Source organism: Bemisia tabaci, chromosome 6, assembly GCF_918797505.1.
Source record: "Bemisia tabaci chromosome 6, PGI_BMITA_v3".
Classification (NCBI taxonomy): domain Eukaryota; kingdom Metazoa; phylum Arthropoda; class Insecta; order Hemiptera; family Aleyrodidae; genus Bemisia; species Bemisia tabaci.
This window is the reverse complement of record NC_092798.1, coordinates 41,017,093-41,036,176: the sequence shown is the minus strand read 5'-3', so window position 1 is coordinate 41,036,176 and position 19,084 is coordinate 41,017,093. Positions and strand designations below refer to the sequence as shown.

At 36.3% G+C, this 19,084-nt stretch overlaps 1 protein-coding gene across 5 annotated transcripts in view; it reads left to right on the top strand.

Annotated features, from left to right (window-relative positions):
• Hsf (Heat shock factor) overlaps nt 1-19,084 on the top strand; it is a 48,898-nt gene that overhangs the window by 23,570 nt on the left and 6,244 nt on the right. The window contains exons 2-10 of one of the 5 annotated variants that reach the window (XR_002009364.2): nt 3,197-3,305; nt 4,063-4,190; nt 5,524-5,727; nt 7,657-7,824; nt 11,157-11,287; nt 11,984-12,787; nt 13,610-13,834; nt 15,431-15,536; nt 16,561-16,738. Coding sequence is in view for 4 of the 5 variants with exons in the window: in XM_019050675.2 (XP_018906220.2) it covers nt 3,197-3,305; nt 4,063-4,190; nt 5,524-5,727; nt 7,657-7,824; nt 11,157-11,287; nt 11,984-12,787; nt 13,610-13,834; nt 15,431-15,536; nt 16,561-16,651 (1,966 nt within the window). In the remaining variant the exon portion in view is untranslated. The remainder of the gene's footprint in view (nt 1-3,196; nt 3,306-4,062; nt 4,191-5,523; nt 5,728-7,656; nt 7,825-11,156; nt 11,288-11,983; nt 12,788-13,609; nt 13,835-15,430; nt 15,537-16,560; nt 16,739-19,084) is intronic. The other 4 variants (XM_019050676.2, XM_019050675.2, XM_019050677.2 and 1 more) reach the window with 4 other exon arrangements.

Here is a 19,084-nt window from a genome sequence, read left to right as displayed (position 1 = left end):
GATTTAAGGGTTTCATTTAAGGGCGGAGAAGGAATATTGCTAGAGGCTTTTTATGTATACATTCTCGTATTTTATTTTTGAAAAAATTTAGTGTTTCTGGTCTGACAACTGCCGAGGCATCTCATTCAATACCCATCCGTAGGTCAAGTTAAAGTTGAAGTAGCTTCCACATTTCTCAGGACTTAGACAATTCTTTTCTCTCCTGCTGTTTTTTTTCTAAGCCTCAAAAGCGGAAATTATCGTCGACTTCTCACAACGTTCGATAAAAAACCTGATAGGACATTTGAAAAAATTGTTCCCAGGAGGGAACATGCCCATTTTAGATGAGCCCTAGGATACTAGTTCTATCGTGTAGCTCAGGCTCATTTGATAACGATTACTTATTCCTTTTCGGAAACAACAAGTTCATTTGCTTGCAGTATTCATGACTAGCACGTGACGGGCAGGGACGCAAAAATCTTTCTAAATTGAAATTCTGACCGTCAACATGAAAAAGGAACCGAGAAATAAGAGAAAAAAATCTCGGTAAAGCAGGGTTGTCAAATCGTGATGGATTCCGCAAGCACCATCCGAACTAGGCGAATTTTTTAAAGGCACCGGCAACAAGGATTACACAAGCCGAACAGATCCCCGATGACCATGGCCGTGTGAATACAGAATGCTGAGGAACCAGTCGCAGCGTTGATGAGCTGGTCTGGAAAGCCTCCTGTTTTTTTTTATTTCTGTCGTCGATTTTTGTGGGGGAAAAAATAGGTTTTTTTGCAGATCGACAACTGTGTACGTATCGTCGAAAATAACGAAGCTAAAATGTTTCCCATTCGATGCTTCCCGCTCATGCAAAAATGCTGAAATACAAGCGGAATAGTGTGGTTTCCATCACTCACAGTGGCGTTGCGCTCTTTGCGACAAATCGATTGATCTGCCTTTTAAACCTATGGAAAAGGATCGATGGACAGGGCGTTCGCGACGAACACCTTAATGATCGATTCTTTACCACAGCTTCAAATGAGGAAATATCGATAATGATCATTCACTCCTCGCCACTGATCACCAAGCTGGATACTAATTCAATGTTTATCCGGTTTTCACCCCTCGTTTTGGCGTATTATGATACAGAAATAAAAACATTTTTTTTTTTAAATGAAGCAATATTCTCACTGAATTATCAGCGCTGAAGTCAACCGCTTTCACAGTGGAAAGATTTTCTGGAAAAGCCTCACATGGCAGGGAAGAACGGAAGGTATTTGCGTAATTAACACTAAAAATTATCAATTCAGCACTAGTAATCATCAATTCAACACTAAAATTCAGATAGTATCACCATACCTGAGATCTTAGTCTTATTCTGATGTTTTTATATTTTTTTTTTGGTGTTCCTAAATATCTGTGTTATAGTAAGCTCGACACGCGAAGGGCGAAAATCGACAGCTGTTAAGTGTGTACAGTGGAGCATGGATGGATATTTAGGATTTAATGCATTGATACCCATGTTCGACCGATGAAGTTTTTTTCGCCGTACTTCCGACTTCATTTTTCATCGGAAACCCTTGGGAATATCATGGTTGCCGGCGATCTGGAAAACCGGGAAAATCAGGGAATTTGCGACAGTCAGGGAAAATTAGGGAATTTTTGGGAAAAGTCAGAGAATTTCTAACACATCTACTAATCCATGAAACGTACTACTTACTGATCCTCCCGTGGTGTTGCGTGATTTGCGATACATAGATTGATCTGTCATTTAAACCCATGGAAAAGCCATTGCGAAAAAACGCAATAATTTCTCGACATTTGTCAATGCTGAATCTAAAAGTGCCGTCAAAAATTAATTTTGGAAACATTGATTTGGCCACTTTTAGATTCGACCCCCCTAAACCCCTCTCCCCCTCAGAATGAGTTTTCCCTTTTTTGGAGGTCAAAAATGAAAAAATAGTGTATTTCCTTCGGAAAATACACTTAAAGCGCTGAACATTACCCCCCGAATAACAATTTTCATTAATATTGGTTGAGAAACATTGTCACAGTGTTAGAAAGACGATTTTTTTTCTCCAACTTTGGAAGGCCGCGGCCTTTAGGAAGAGCGTTTTTGGAAACAAAGTTATGCCACAAAAACGAATTGTTTGACCCAAAGAATCGACTCCTTCAATATTCGTGCTTAATCCTGGGACACTCTGTAGATTCACCTGGTTCAATTTGAGGATCGTATACCCGGGAAACCTTGTTGATTTGGATATTTCCCGCCGGTCGCTGACGCGTAAAAATTAGCACTTCGGTCGCTGCCTCGACTTCCAGCTTTTTCGATTGAATACTTCGAAGAGATTGGATTCGTGGGCGCTTTCGTCTGCCCTCGCTTTTATCCTTGGTCGGTGACACTTCGAAAACAACGGGAATTCGTCAGACCCCCCGATTCCACGAAAAGCTTTATCGAACGCTTAACTTTGAAAGGTTTAAAAATAAGCTCCCGGCGCGCCTCCTAAGCCGCGAGATGAAAACACCCCGACCTCAAAAACACTCCGAATCAGTGACTTATGGGGAATCCAGGGAAAGTGGTACCAAGTATGACCACTACTTCGATGGATTAATAATGGGTTAGTTGCGCTGGTCACAGAATCGTGTTTTGATACTTTATTTTTGCAGATCAACTAAAAATAATAAGATCTGTCCAAACAGCAACTTTCTACGTCCCGATGTATGCACACCTCAGGCTGTAGATTTGTCTTAAGTCAGTTGCGCTTATCTAGGGTATCTACAAGCCGTATAAATTGTCAGAAATAATTAAACCTCCTCATGACTTGTTTTTTCTTAAAGATTTCTCAATTAAAAACATGTAACATTTTCCTCCTATATTCCAAATGTATTGAACACATCGCAAACTCAAAAAATGTATTGAAAATTTATTAAAATTTCTTTGACCTCTTTTCTCTCTAACGACTTGAAACAGGAGTCCTCATGTGGTAAGGAAAGCGGAAACGCCTTCATTTTTTCAAGTGTGCAATGTAGACATCGATGTATTAGGAATAGTTGCATCCAACCGTTTTGCCCCAACGATCATCGTATTCCTCTTCTGTTCGCAAGCGAGATGCAAACAATACCTGTTAAAGTTTGTAAACCTCTTTCATTCATCATGAATTGTGATTTTCTTTAAGCATGGAGAAAGTAATTTCACAATCTAATAAATGCGTTTTTTTGTGTGTTTCAGGATGGCACATCTTTCATGATCAAAAATCAATCACAGTTTGCAAAAGAGCTGTTACCCATGTACTACAAACACAACAACATGGCCAGCTTTATTCGACAGTTGAATATGTGTAAGTAGTATATCTCTAAATCTAATTTTTTTATAAAATGTGAGTATTCAGGGATAAAAATAAAGAAAGAAAGAAACAAAAATTGGAACCTATTAAGGGTGGATGCAAATCGCTTTAGGCCTCTGCATTTTTTAAAAAATCCTGCGCAATTCTCTGTAGCATGCTCAGTTTTTGCAAACCAATCAGCACAACGTCTAATCAACATTTTGGCACACGTTTATGACGCAGTCTGTTTTTGCACAAAAATGTTCTCACGTTTTTTTAACACGCTTTGTTTGCATATAAAGATAAGAGGCATTAGCGTTTTGAATCACAATTCAGGAGTAGGTGTGTGCTAAAATCTCACATACAACATGGGTACATGCAATCTTTATTAATCCAATATTTCTGCAGAAAATCCTATAAATGGATTGTGGCTTTGCATTTGAAGTAGTCTTTAATACCAATTTTTCTATTTTTTTTCTGTAAAAAATATAGTTGTTGTAATCAATATTATTTATAATTTGTGTCTCCTAAAAATCGTTAATTCTTTTTAACCCCAAAAAAAGTTTACTCGAGAAAGGTGAGGAGGTAAAAAATGTCCAAAATCGTAAGTTTGTATTTTTTCATTTTTTGTTTTACAATAATTGCAAGGTGCGATAAATTCTGTATACCTTACTTTCCTATTTATTCCGTCATCAATCAAATTCTTCCCATTAAAATATGCCGATTTCATATGGTATTCTTATTTTACCTGTTTTTTTTTTTTTTGCATCAGATGGCTTCCACAAAGTGGTCAGTGCTGAAAACAATGGGCTACGACTATCTGACAATGATGAGATCTCTTTCAGCCATCATTGCTTCATCCGTGGTCATCCATACCTTTTGGAGCACATCAAGAGAAAGGTAACAATTTTTTTCTCTCATTTTTTTAGATACTCTTCAGTGTCTACAAAATTTCAAAAACTGACCAAATTGTACTTTTTCAAGTCTTATGAACCATGAAGCTTTCATTAATAGGTTGAGCCAATTACCTTTCCCTCTTGTCATGTTAACAGCAGGAAGAAAAGATAAAATCACTGTGGCCACTCATGTAATCTGTCGAAGGAGAAACAATGAGCCTTTCAATTCATCATAAACTTCTTGACTCACTTTTATTCATAATGCATCATAAACTTAACAGAGAATGCTGAAAAACAAATATTGGAAAGCACGATCAGCCTCTCTAATGTTTTTTGCTCAAAAACATTCTTCATAATGTTTGAAACCATGAAAAAAGTCTGTACTTTTAAAAAAGGCCCCAAAAGTTCTGCCAACTTTATCTTGTTAAAAAATGCAACTTTGTTTTTTTGTGGGTTTTTTTTTTCAACTTAAATCGTCCCTCTCTCATATACAGTGTTTTAACCGCTTCAGTAAAAGTGTAGTAGATAGCTTTAAAAAGTTAGAATGACAGAATATGCACAATTGATCACAGTTTTTCAAGCTAGCTCTTAAGTGAGGGAGGCAGAGATATGAAGAGTTCTTTGAACCAGTCTTGATAGCTCCCACATCTGTTATATAACCATTTGAACAATTGCTATGAAGTTTGGTCTTTACAGGTAACCTTGTTCTACAACAAGTGGAACGTAGAAGGAATGAGTGGCTGGGTTCTTAACTGAATTCTCTACCTTTCACGTTCAATTTGTCGATTTGATGACACATTTCTTGGGAAAAACACACTCAAGAATAAAGCACTTCCATTTAGTTTGGCTGAAATTTTAATTTGCAAAGATTTATTGAAAGCAGAAAATAAGATTGATTTATTCCTCCCAGATTTTTCCTACTTGAAAGTGGTTCTTTTTTCATGAGGAGGATGTTACTGGGTCGGTGGTAGATTTTTGTTCTGTTCTAGTAAAGAGCCATGGAAGTAGTAAGGAGCAGTTAAGAGTCATAAACTATGGGGATCAGTGTTCTGCCTGCCCTTTAGAAGTTTATGAGCTAGCTTGGCTAGAAAACCCAATTTTTAGGAGCCATCTGAAATTTCATAGTAGCCAATTTAACTTTTTTGCATATGGATCATTCCCTACCGCTGGACGTTTGGAGAAATGGAGGAGGGGTATCTACTTTTTTAGGCGCCAAAGCCTGATTTTTAGAAGCAATTGGCGCATAGCAGCTGGGGAAGGTGATTATGTTGGGAATCAGTCAACTATAATAACCGTAACTAACCAACCTATCTTAAATAATGGTTGATTTTTCCCAGATGACCGTCACCAAGGAAAACAATGAAATTCGTGCAGCTCCTGACATAATGAACAAGATGCTGAATGATGTCAAATCCATGAAAGGACGACAAGAATCCTTGGATTCCAAACTTTCCTCCATGAAACAAGAGAATGAAGCTCTGTGGCGTGAACTGTCAATTCTGAGGCAGAAACATGCCAAACAGCAGACTATTGTCAATAAGGTATTTTTACAGTTATTGCACTCTTAAGTCGCTTTTGCATTAATGGGACATCTTCTCTTACTTACTCCTAAAATAAGAAGGGTTGATATGCATACAGGGCCCTGCATGCAAATGTGTGATGTATAATTGCACATGTACATTGCACAGCAATATCTATTACATTATACTTGTAATTTACGCTTGATTATCTGGAGTCTTAAGCCTAAAAATTTTTCTCAATCATCATTCGAAATTTTTCCTACATGCTCAGACAGTTTCCAGTTTTATCTCTGGAAATACTGCATTTGCGATTTATGTAAAAATCTTAAACCAATTTTATTCCAGTCTGAAATGGCACAATATCCAGTGGAATACAAAAAATAATGCGGTGTTGTCGCAGAATCTCCAATTTCAGTTTCTATTTCTCTTAATATAAATAGAATTTCATATGTAGTTAAATGAACTAATTGCAGAACCACATAAATCTGTTTTTCTATTTAAAATTGCCTGCATCATTATTTTAAATTAACTGTGAAACAAGAGCCAATATTCCCAAACATTTCAGGTGCTTTTCTTCAGTAATAATTGAAATTTGAAGGAATATTCACTCCTAAATTTACAGTTAGCTGCGATGAATATTGCAGGTAATTTTTAAGTGTAAAATTGACTTCCGTCATTCTGCAAGAAATCAATTTAGTTTTTAAACTTATGAATCTTTAATAATTATTGATGAAATACCGAATTACAAAGGAATTGCCTGGTTCTCTCCGAGCAAGCGAAAAGTCATTGAGTGCTTTATCTTGGAAGTGCCTCTTTCGCGTACGGTAATAATTATGTAATGCTTAGCTATGATTTAATACCAATTAAAATTTTTCAACTAAGTTATGAAATAGGCCTTTAGTAGTGTTTCAATTCTTATCTTATTCTTGACTGTGAGATAACTGAAGCCGAATGTTTTCAAGACTGCCCTCACTTTTTGCTTGTCTCCGAATTGTCGCAGTTTTATCACTTCCCTGATTCGCTCTTTAATGAAGGAAGCTTATCAGAATTATGTCAAGAAGTCATTGATATGGTTATTTTCACAACCTCTCAAACTCCAAGCGTGTTGTTATTTCTTCTCCCCCCCCCCCCCCCCCCTACTTGTATTTATATTTATCTTCTAATGAAGTCCTACGCTTTAAAACGCACTTTAGTGCAAAGTTGCTTCCTATTCTGTCTTTAATAGAAAGTAAAAGCTGATTTGCATCATTCATTATTTTATCACAAGTATATTTTAAACACATGATCAATGGGTGATTCTTGATTCTGGAGTAAGAATCATTCTAATTAGTCACAAATGCTACTTTCAGATTTTTCAAAATCATTTGTAGATTGTATTGAAATAATGTTTTGCCTTTTTGAGTTTACCTTGGAAATATCTAAACTATAGAAACTTCCAGAACTTAATAACTCAAGCACTTTAAATATGATCCAATACCGAACATAATTACTAACTTTATTGCTGGAAGATACATTTGGGCTAATGCCTGGGACTTTTGACAGTAGGTGGAAGAGCTTAAGGTGCCGCCGCCCCCCCTCCCCCCCCCCAGCCCCATATAGGTGCAACCTCTGCCTGGAGATGTGATAGCAATAAAAAGTCAACCAGAACTGTAGAAATGGTCTGAAGAATTTTCTGTGTGCGAACAAGCACAATGCTTTAAATCTATACAGTCCTCGGAGAGAAGTGTATGTTGGAAAATTCTCAGAACTCCAAGCATTTCTTTAAAATAAACCCTCTAAAACGATCAATGTTTCACTTATCAGTATTACCAGTGTTAATCTATCTTTTAATGTAACACTTTGATGGTTGACCCTAAACTTTAATATGGAAGTGAACATTCACAGGGACACCCATAGAAGTAATTTTTTAAATTGAATATCTTATAAGATTTTTTGGTCTCATTTTTTCAGTTGATCCAATTCCTTGTGACTCTGGTCCATCCCACACGTAATCTCAGTGTGAAAAGGCGTTCAAATTTCCCTCTTATGTTGCGGGAAAAAGCTCACAATGGTCACAAGCATTCATATCTGAGTGAAGCGAAAAGGCGAACGCACTACAACAGCGGCAGTTCAGATTCGGTGAGTGTCATTCCTTTAGTTTGAATCGGATAGTTTTAAAATAATGCTTTTAAAGTTTTTCTGATTACAATTGTTCGGCAATTTTAAAGTTATCAAGCAATAGAAGCATTTTTCAAATTTTCGTATGCGTAGTAATTAGATGATATGCAACATCTAGGAAAAGGAGAAATTATCCAATTCTATTGAGGCTGTGGAATATTCGACCCTTTAAACTGAAGATCATGCAATTTTTTTACTAATTTTAAATGCTAGTTTTGTTTTGCATACATCCCCCCCCCCCCCATAAATAATTTGGAGTTATCAGAATTCGTTAATTGTCACATCCTCCTTTTTTCTGAATTTATAGAAGTTATTGAAATATCTCCATCAAAGTAAGTAACAAACTGAATGGATTCTAACATTAACGATTATTGGTATTATATTGTCATACATCATTCTCTTGAATTTATGTCATTGAGTGTTCAGTTGAAAATTTGAGGGGGAACTACATTCTTAATCTTGGTGATTGAGTCTCTTTCATGATTTCGGGCGTGAATGATGATGGATAACTTCAAGGCAAAGTTGTTGCAAAATACATTTGTCTTAAGAAAATCAGAGGAAGAACCTATTGATTTTTTTTTCTTTCTTTTTTTTTTTAGCTTAAAATTTGTTGGAATTTTAATAAGCCGTAATTTTCACACCTAGGGTTCATGCAAGCTTGAAAAGTGCTTGAAAAGTGCTTGATTTTAAAAAAAAAATTCAAGGCCTTGAAAGTGCTTGATTTTTTGGAAAGTGCTTGAAAACGTGCTTGAATTTCTCAGATCCACTTTTCGGAGGTCAAATGAGAAAGCATTCGACTTTTCAGACGTATGCTGGAAAGTATTAAAACGTGTTGAAATTGAAACGAGAACTACTCTGCTGAGTTGCCTGCTCAGTCTTTCGTCGCTGCTGAAAGTGGCTGAAAAAGATAACTTTGATCTAATTACTGGCGCTATTAGATTTTACAAGAATGTCTTGTCAAAAATTTTAGAAAAATCTCCAATATCACATGCCTTAGTTCGAAATTTGTCCTGTTTGGATCCGAGAAGTATGATTCACCTAGATGCAGATTCTTCTCCTGTTAGTCGGTCAGCTGTTTGCAAGAAGAAAATGAGGTCTGTCTTAAATACATTGTGTGATTGTAAAATAGTCGTAGCTGGTAAAGTTGATATTATTCTTGATGAATTTGATTCATTTTATCAAAACGTTGTCTTAAAGAAAGCTGTCACCTTTGCACACTATGAGCCTTATAAAGAGAAGTCAAGAGTTGATGAGTTTTATATTAACTTTATGGACAAGGATGAATACAAAAATTTATGGAAAGTTGTCAAAATAACTCTACTCTTAAGTCATGGACAAGCATCAGTGGAGAGAGGTTTTAGTGTAAATAAAAACCTAGAAGTAGAAAATTTAAAGGAGCAGTCCTACATAGCACAGCGTTATGTACATGAGTTTACCGATGAAATTGAGAGCTTATCCAGTATGGTAATAACCAAAGAGTTAAGACAAAGTGTATCAGGTGCTCGCAGTAGATATGCTACCTATTTAGAGGAAGAAAAGAAAATCAAGGCTCTCACAGCTATTAAAAATGAAAAGTCAGAAAAAACAAAATCTCTACAAGAGAGAAAAAGACGCTTATGTGAAGATGTAAAGACCTTAGAAAAAGGTGCAGACGACCTGGCAGAACAAGCTGAAAAGAAGCAAGATCTCTCATTAATTGTCAAGTCCAATAGTTTCCGCCAAAGTGCCAAAAGAAAAAAAGAAGAGTTAGCAATCGTTGAAGGAGAAATTTCGAAACTCTCCAAACAGTTGTGAAAAAGAACCATAAGTCTCGGTTAAAATCTATAACTTTTTAAACTGCTTGTAAAAACATTGTTCTTCATACCTACATTTATTTAATTTCACATTAACATTTTTTTCTTTTTACTTCTGGTTTTTTTACCTTATTTTTTTTCAATGATGTGGGTCCATTATCTTCTTGAAAGTGTTTTTTTTTCTTCTTTCGTCCGGTTTTTTATTGTTCATAAAGACTCTTTTTTCAAATGATGTGCCGTTCCATACTCCAGACATACTCCTTACGTGTAGCTTCAAATTAAGAAATCCCACTTTTAAAATTCAAATATTTTTACAATAGTGAAAGACTATCAGAAAACATCTTGCTTCAGCTTTATCAAGAATGAATCTTCAATTTTGAGCTTCTTGTCCAAGTACCCTACTATTCTCATGAATTTAATCCATCGGGTAGCATGCAGATTTTCTATTAACTCTTTCATAAGTTGCACCATCTTCAGCCCATCTTATACCTATCGATATCCATCGGATTTAACCCATCGGATAGCATGCAGATTTTCTATTAACTCTTTCATAAGTTGCACCATCTTCAGCCCATCTTATACCTATCGATATCCATCACTTCTTAATGATTAACGTTGTCTCAATGAATATGAAAGTAAGATATTTATTTATTATTATCATTTATTTTTCTTTTTATTTTTAAACCAACGTTTTGAATAAATTGGAATAAAACATTCAGGTGTAAGTATGGATGGGTAGTTGGTCGAAAACTTATGCGGTGAGCCAGGATTTTACTTTTTTTTGCTTAGAATTTAGAGGTATTTACTTACTGGGTTGTCAGTATTGGTACTGATACTTGGGATGGTCTTTCATTTATACATCCGTGTATTTTTTAATTAGAGGAAAATACTCATTTTAGTTGGTTGTTGATATCTGTCTCGCTATTAGGAGTTTTTATGCCAAAGGTCCTGTGGAAAAATTTCTTGAATCTCGCGCAAAACTGCTTCCAAAAGGCTCTTGAAAGTGCTTGAAAAGTGCTTGAAAATTCAGAAAAATGTGCTTGAAAAGTGCTTGAATTTTTAGCACTGAGGCTGCATGAACCCTGCTGTCAGTTCTGAACTTTTTTCTTTTAATTGTAAATTAAAGTTTGACAATTTCACAGATTCAAGAGCATATATGTTAAGTTTTTGTTTTGCTGCATTTTTCACTCAGAGAGGATTTCATCAAACAGAATTCTTACATGTAATATACGGTCTAGCTGTTACTGGTGGTGAAATTGTTTTTGTCGAGGATATCTGGATATCCTCTACCGATCGACCAAGTGACACGATTTTGTCAGTTTTTTTGCAAGCTTTCCTCCAATGAATGGAGGTTAGGTGTATGGGTTTTCAAAGCAGTATTTGTCCCAGCGGATCAGTCAGAAATTTAAACTTCAATTAACCTTTTCGGTTTCTATACCGTCTTTTAAGGAGTGTAATTCTTACCCTAAGCTAATTTTATTTTTAAATACCTGTTTATAGACTAACCCCTCACCAACTGGACCCACAATCCATGAATTAGACCCATCTGATTTTTTGGAAAGCGTGAACATACTAGAAACCAACAAACTACGATCTGATTCACCATTGTCACCCACCATCACCGACTGCGAGTAAGTTTCATATTAACTTCACTGTAAAAACACCAGAACCCTCTACAGTGTATCCATTCACTTATGGAGGTCATACCATGATGATCTTCTTCAAAAACTTTTTTCATCATTTCATTATGATTTCATTTTCACTATAAAATCTCATTAGGTAGTATGAAGAGAGCCCAGTAGACCATACCCATTACTCATCGTAGACCGTACTCATTGTAGGTTTCAAAAAACCAATTCAGGCATATTTTCTCACAATGAATAGTATTCTGATTATCTGTTCCTTTAACTTGTCTCTATGACATCCTGAAATAACCTCATGATTGGCATAGCAAGACTTGAAAATTCCTAGGTACAATTCTCTGTTTTAAAAACAGACTCAATGACTACAATTTGTAATCTTAAGGACTTGCTCTGTGTATTTAATACATGAGTGCTAGAGCCTGTAATAATTTTTTTTCATTGGTCACTCAGTTGGAACAGTTGGAATGACCAGCATTTAAATGACCTATTCACATAGCTTTGCTTTATGATAGAGTTGCTGTCTACTGGTCCTTCAAAGATTTAATTGTAGGGTACTGGGTCCGCACATAATGGATTGGAAAAATTTACCTTTACCATAGTAAGATAATGAAGAAGAATTAAAAATTACATCAGCCATTTGCCATGGATATCGTATATTGAAAGTACCTTTTCTTTTTGTTTCAGCAGTTCGGCAGAAGGAGATGTATTAGTAGACTCCCCCTCCATCACATCAAAACTTAGAAATAATTTAGATGATGGAACTCTCTTGGACCTAGTCACAGAAGCTGTTTCGCCAGCAGAGGAGTTGGTGACCGTTCCGCCAGAAGCTGTAAACCCAGCGATCTGCGTTTTCAACAAAAACGCCCTAGCAGACTCTGCTAATATGGTCGATTCAAACTTGCGACAGCAAGTGAGAAGGGTTGCTGCCAAAGTTATTGAAGAGAAAAAGGCGCAACCTTTGACTTTCAAGTCAACTACTGTTCCAGTTGACCAGAAAATGATGAAACGAGTAAGTCGCGGCCGCGCTAAGAAGTCAGAGTCTCCGCCAAGAATTGCTGTCGACAGCACTTTGAAATCAATGTTGACCAAACCGAAGCCGAAGATGCCTCAGCCTGCCCAGAGAACTGGCTTAAAAGTTAAGATGCCTGTGCGACAGGCTACTGTGGAGACAGCTAAACTCCCATCACAGAATCTAAAGAGGCCCTCCAGTAATGGTTCCACAGTCACACCATCCCCTAAAAGTCAAAAGATGGAAGAAGACTCTCTCTCGCAGCCAGATGTTCTCCTTCTGACCAATGGTGGTAGTCGGATCAAAGACGATGGTTTGATTTCTCCGCCTGTGTCTGTTACTGGTTCTCTACCTCTGGATGTCAACACCACATCACCAGTCGGTATTGTGACAATGCCATCTCCGTCAAACAGTGAGTTGCAGCAGATTTTTGACCAGTCTCCTCTTAGTGACAACATCCTTGGAATGCCTGATAACTTGTAAGCAAAAGCTCTCTTTTATATTTTTACAATATTCTTTACTCTCTTTTGAGTGTTTACACATCACTGACTTTTTAATTATTTTAAGTCAAACATGCAAAAACGATAGTCCTGAAATTCATCCTTTGAGGTTGATATTCAGCATTTAGTACAGGTTTTCGTTGAAACGAGGGAAATATTTAGTTACCATCCTGTTACACCTTTGATTAATCACTCACTGTCAAAATCATTCAAATCGCAAAAAAAGAAAAAATACAAAAAATTTGACGCTATTTTTTGTCCAACTGTACAAAAACAAGAGTAGATTAGAAAACTTAGAAAAGATTTTTCTACTCAATTTGCCAAGAAGCCCTATCTTAAAAATTTTGCTGCAGGGTTGTCCCAGTTACGGAAGACTGGGGAAACCGATAAATGTCAAGGAATTTTAAAAATTCAGGGAAACCCTGAAAATGTCAGGGACAGTGATGAAAGTGAAAGGGGAAAATTGCCAAGTCAACTTTATTTACTTTCTAGAAAGGGTTTGACGTCTTAAATAACAAAATTTGCCTGTGAACTTTTTCAAATTATGTCTCTTTAACCATCTGGTATATCTTCAATTACCGGGGAAATCAGGAAAATGTCAGAGAATTTCATTGGCTAAATTCTGAGGCAATCCTATATCCGGAATAGTGACACTAACTAGTCAGTGAAAAATGAATGGGCAAAATTTAAAGACGTGGGACTTCATAATAATATGAAAAACCCCTCTTTCATGAATGAACTTTGATTTTGAAAAAGGTCTGAGTCATTTCAAGTATTCTTACAAGGTATTTTTCTCTTTAGTCCTTCTTCCAGTTTCAGTATGCCAGACAACACAGTGCCGGTGAGCGGAGAAGCAGCCGAAACTCAGGCAGTCATGTCAATGTCCCCGACTGACATCTTGAACTCAGTCCCTTCCACATCCCCGGTCGAGCCGAACATCAACGATATGGCGTTGACATTGTCGTCACCTGCTCAGTTGGCAGCCAACAGCACCGACCTTAACACTTTCAACAGGTCTGGTTATTCGTAAGTTGTTGAGAAGAGGAAGATCGCAGGGTCTCTGATTAATCTTCCTATCTAAGCTTCTCTGCCGCCAACCCTCACTTTTTAGCTGATATAAAATTGTAGGGTGGATTTCAATCTGACCGTGAGAGACAGTTTAGATTATCTGATAAAAAATAAAAAAAAATGTGTGAGGTCTCCTCTTTGAAAAATTTTAAGGCCTCTAGAGACCTGTTCCGCTATGTTAAAGAAGAACATTGTATGAGATTTCAGACGTTACCAAATTTCCCTTGATGAAATACGAATTTTTTAGGAAATATAAGAATATATTTCTTCGAATTTTTTAGAGACTTTTATTTATGATCAGTTTTAAATTATCTGAAAAGTCCAAGAACAAACATTCCTAACTCTCCTCAAAAATACTTTTTCGTCCTTATTTAAAATAAGCTTTTATGATCTATGTGCTGATATTTTTACGTTGCTCTTTGGTTTGAAAGGTGCTTTTCAGCCAAAATGACCTTCCAACAAGCTCGAAAAAACTGTCTTATTCATTTTCATGTGCCAGTCGCCAGCCTCTGATACTGTCCTAAAATTAAAAATGCTAGCATCTCACACCATCATGAAAACAATAAAATCATAAGCCACATTTCATGCTCACCTTCGACCGATCTTTTTACCTTGTAATGGGCCTCTAAACCAGGTCTGGTTTCAAAATTTTACAAAGAAAACGATTCACAAAATGGGAACTTTTGAAATCAACTCTTAAACGAGATATCGACAAGTATTTTCAACACAGATCAAATGGAAATTAGAACATACAAATGACATCATTTGTATTTTTGCTTTTAAACCAATGTTCATTGTAAACATTTATATCTTGTTGAGGAGTTGATTTCTAGACTTCCTTTTGTGTGATTCAATTTTCTCATGAAATTATGAAAGGAAATCATGGTGTGTAGTGATTTAATTCATACTTCGGCTACAGGCCCATTCGGCTTTTAACCCATTGACTTAAAATGACGGCTCCCAGCCGTCATTGCAGCGCTTGGCCAGCTCTGAAATGACGGCTTAGAGCCGTCCACTGATTGTTTGCGTTATTTCGGCAATTCTCCGGTAGATCGCGTTTATGAGTAGTGTGGCCACCCTATGACTTATTGTGTACTGTAATTTCTCATTTTGTTACGGTATTTTCATATTACTGTGCGTTTGCACATGAAATAACCTCAAAATTTTCTGATTTTCGCTGACTTTGCTATTTTGACAGCTATAAACCACATAAAAAAATCCATGTGTTCAAAGTTTTCACCATTTTTCTCAATCGTTGTATTGTGAATGCTTATTTTGTCAATTTTCACCCTTTGAGAAATAATTTCTGGATTATTTTGAAGTGTTCAAAGTTACTGATTTTCGCCAAATTAAATCGTAATTCCTGGCCCGGCAGGGTCAAATTAAATCATAAGTCAATGGGTTAAGATGCAACAAGGAACATATTGCTTTCAACGACGCATCAGGTTTAAATTTCTCTTTTTTGTCTCTGTGTCTTTTGTGTGTCTATTCAATTTTTCAGCCTTTTTAACATATTTTGTTGGTCCTTTTTCCTTTTCCATCTTTTTTTCACAGAACCGACTTTAGTAATCATGTGGAGACGATGCAAAACGACTTGGATTGCCTGAAAGATCTATTGCAAAAAGAAGGGCTCAGCTTGGATGCAAACGTCTTAATGGGGGTAAGCGTTATTATCTCTATTCATTGTATCAAGTTTTTATGCTTTAAATTTTCTAATTAAAAGCCACTGGACATGAGAGGCTGGAAAGTTTGATCTTAACACTTACCATTCAGATTCTCAGTTTGACCCTATTAATTCCTAGTTTTTTCTAATTTACTTACCATTTTATAAATCATAGATAAATGATAGTACTTTTCCGCTCATATGCATACTTAAAATTTCACGAGTGTTGGGGAAAATCAAAATTCAAGTCCTGAAAGTTCTAAATGAAAACACGGTGAAATCTCGTCAAGTCAAATTGTCAAGGGAACGAGAGGAATATCAACTTAAGTAGCTTTTTGTCTTATCCACTCAACTGCTTAGCACAAAACAAGCTCAAATGTCTGAGCAAGGCAATTTCAAGTAACTTACTAGGGATGATTTAAGTAACTTATTTAAAGTTTTCAATAATCGAGTATAATTTCAAATTTTTCAAGTGAATTTTCAAATTTTGTCTCTTTACTTTCAACAAATTATCAAGTCACAGATTTTAAAGTTCTCGTTTCTGTACTTCCTTTAAAAATACAGATCCGTCATCAGAATTTTTTTTTTTTTTAAATGTCTTTTAGGCAAAATCGCTCCCTTTTCTTGATTATCAATTTATCACATATAAAATCAAATTCTCACCAAATCATCTGAAATTTTTTTGTTCGACTTCTCCTCCATGATAAGAGTCAAGAATTCATCTCAATTGAATTTGTTTGTACATTTTCTTTATGGATGTGTCTTCGAACTGAAGAAATTTTCGACTTTAGTCGGATTTTATCTCATCTGTAACTTGGCTTGACGAGGTTTCTCTGTATTTTATTTCTTTTAAAGTCTCTTGGAAGAAAATGATCTTCATGAATAGTAGGGCTTACGCTTAAATTAATTTTTCATTTTATTTTTTTTTCAAACAAGTCATGAAGCAGCATATTATATTGTTTCATCCAAATCTCATTGAGTTGTTTCTGTTTATGCTTTTGTTTTTTTTTTTTTTTTCCAGTTGTTCAACAATGAGGATTCAATGAGTTTCAATCCGCCTGCGTACCAGAATCCCATTACTCAAACTGACCAAACAGACATGAGCCAAAGCTGTAAGTGGTTATTGAATGGTCTTTTTTAAATGCAACTCAAACATCTAAGAAAACATCTATAGTACAGTATTATAAATCGGAACAAAGGTAGAAAGAAAAACAAAATACTTGATCTTTGGGTTTGTTGGTTTCATGTCCTACAATCAAGTAAACTCGAGGGATTTCATATATCTCCTGGTTGCATCATGTATCATCAAAGCCATACAAAACTGTATCTAATTTTAAAACTGCACATTTCTTCTCAGTGCCTAACCTTACCTTTGGTGTGATAGAGTCTGTATTTCAGAAACCATGAAGGACATAGGAAGTATGTTTATCAATTCAGAGCCTGTAGAGTGCTTGGCTCCATCAATAAAATGCTTTTAAAGACCTCAAGGTGCTTGATAAATCTGCATGAATAGACTTACAATTAAACACTAGGGTAGCTCCAAAAGTATGTTCCACAGTCTTTATCTTTCTGAAAATATCACTGTTAAATGAATTCAATAATAAAAAAAAATAAAAAAAAAAAAAATATGTCCGCCACATTATCAGCTATGCAATGAGCTAATGAATTGGAAATCGGTCGATTGATTTGCTGAGGAAGTCTGTTTTATTGGACCTAGGTTCCATTTTATTTCTTATTCCTTTTCCAAATAAGAAAGATCTCTGAATGGGCCTGTTGCAAACTTTTGCTGGAGCAAAAATAAGAGTTATTTCTTATAGATAATGCCTCAAAAATCACGATGAGCGCATTGGCAAAGTCTGAAATGCACTCATAACTTCACAATCTGCGTAAGAAATTTGCGTTTTTTTAAGCTTCCCGCTCCAAAAACGATACTACGGCATAGGTGAACATTTTGTTAGAGGAGTCGCTCCATCGTCGGCGATATTCATCATGGCCGACGCTTGCACGCAGTTCCGCGCGTAATTCAAGGAGAGTTCAAGGTCAATCAATTCGGGCGTGGAAAATATGAACGTTAACACACCGATCGTTATCTGGTCTAGAGTCCCTTTATACCCAGAGTTAAGACAACTCACTTTTGGTTGGGCTGAAAGTGGCCTAAAAAAAATCCAATTCTGATTGGTTCGCGCTCATGGAGGCCGAAACGAGTGCACCAAGATGGCGGTACCTCGAATGTGAACAAGAATAATGAAAATATTACCTAATTATGGTTTATCAAGAGTAAATTGTTATTTCCATCGGTCCAAAATGAAAATAGATTAAGAAATTATTCACAAACCAATCTCATTTTCTTTTTAATTGATCAATTTGTTGATGTTGTTGTTTTTGTGTGACAGACATCGCAGGATTCCTGATCCTTATCCCTCAATATCGTTCGTTTGGGTGCACTCGTTTCGGCCTCCATGGCCAGCCAAGGCCGGCTGCCAGTCAGCTAATAATCGAGTTGTCTTAACTCTGGGTATGAAGGGACTCTAATCTGGTCTAATCCAGTTCAGGTGTTATCTCGTCCCATCAAATGTGTTTTGGCGGATTGGCGTCGGCTATGATGATTATTGCCGACGATGGAACGACTCCTCTTACAAAATGTTCACCTGTGCCGTAGTATCGTTTTTGAAGCGGGAAGCTCAAAAAACCGCAAATTTCTTACGCAGATTGTGAAGTTATGAGTGCATTTCAGAGTTTGCCAATGCGCTCATCGTGATTTTTGAGGCATTATCTATAAGAAACAACTCTTATTTTTGCTCTAGCAAAAGTTTGCAACAGGCCCATTGAAGGGTTTTTGGTGTAGTTTTCTACATTTTGCAACAAACTCTCAGAATTTGTTGCCAAAGTTTATTCGGGACACTTTTACCCACCCTCCATAGTTGCTAGATTTAGCTCTCAGTGATGTTCACCTTTTCCCGGAACCAAAATCTAGTCTCTGTACTAGTAAGTTCGCCACTGATGCTGAGATTCAAAAAACTTTTTTTCCCAGCTTTCAAGTCAAAATGAGGACTTCTTTTTAGCTGGCATCAGGAAGCTGTAGTATTCATGTCAGAAGTTTTTGGACAAAAAAAGAGACCATTTTGAAAAGTATAGGAAGCTATTTTCATTTTCTGTATCGTATGACCGTCAATCTTTGTTTGGTTTTTCTGATATTCTGCATGCAGGGTAAAGTTACATTTTTTGACTTGCTTTGTAGAGAAGGTTGGTGCAGCTCAAAAAACTTTTCTAGCAAACCAGTGGACCGATTTTTAACTTCTTCAGCTCGCTAAAAAGTTGAGAGTGCAATTAACACACCTTAAACACTGGATTCATTTATCGTTGATCATTTTGTAGAAATATGACCGTGAAATTTACTGTTGAAACAACCCTCCTACAATACAATGAGGTGGCGGTTGGGTATCGTAGATCACTTGAAAGTGCTGTAAAAGCAGCAACTATGTACATTCTGCAATGAAATAAGTGTTTATCTCTTCCTCTGGCTTCGCAGCATCAAATAATGGGCT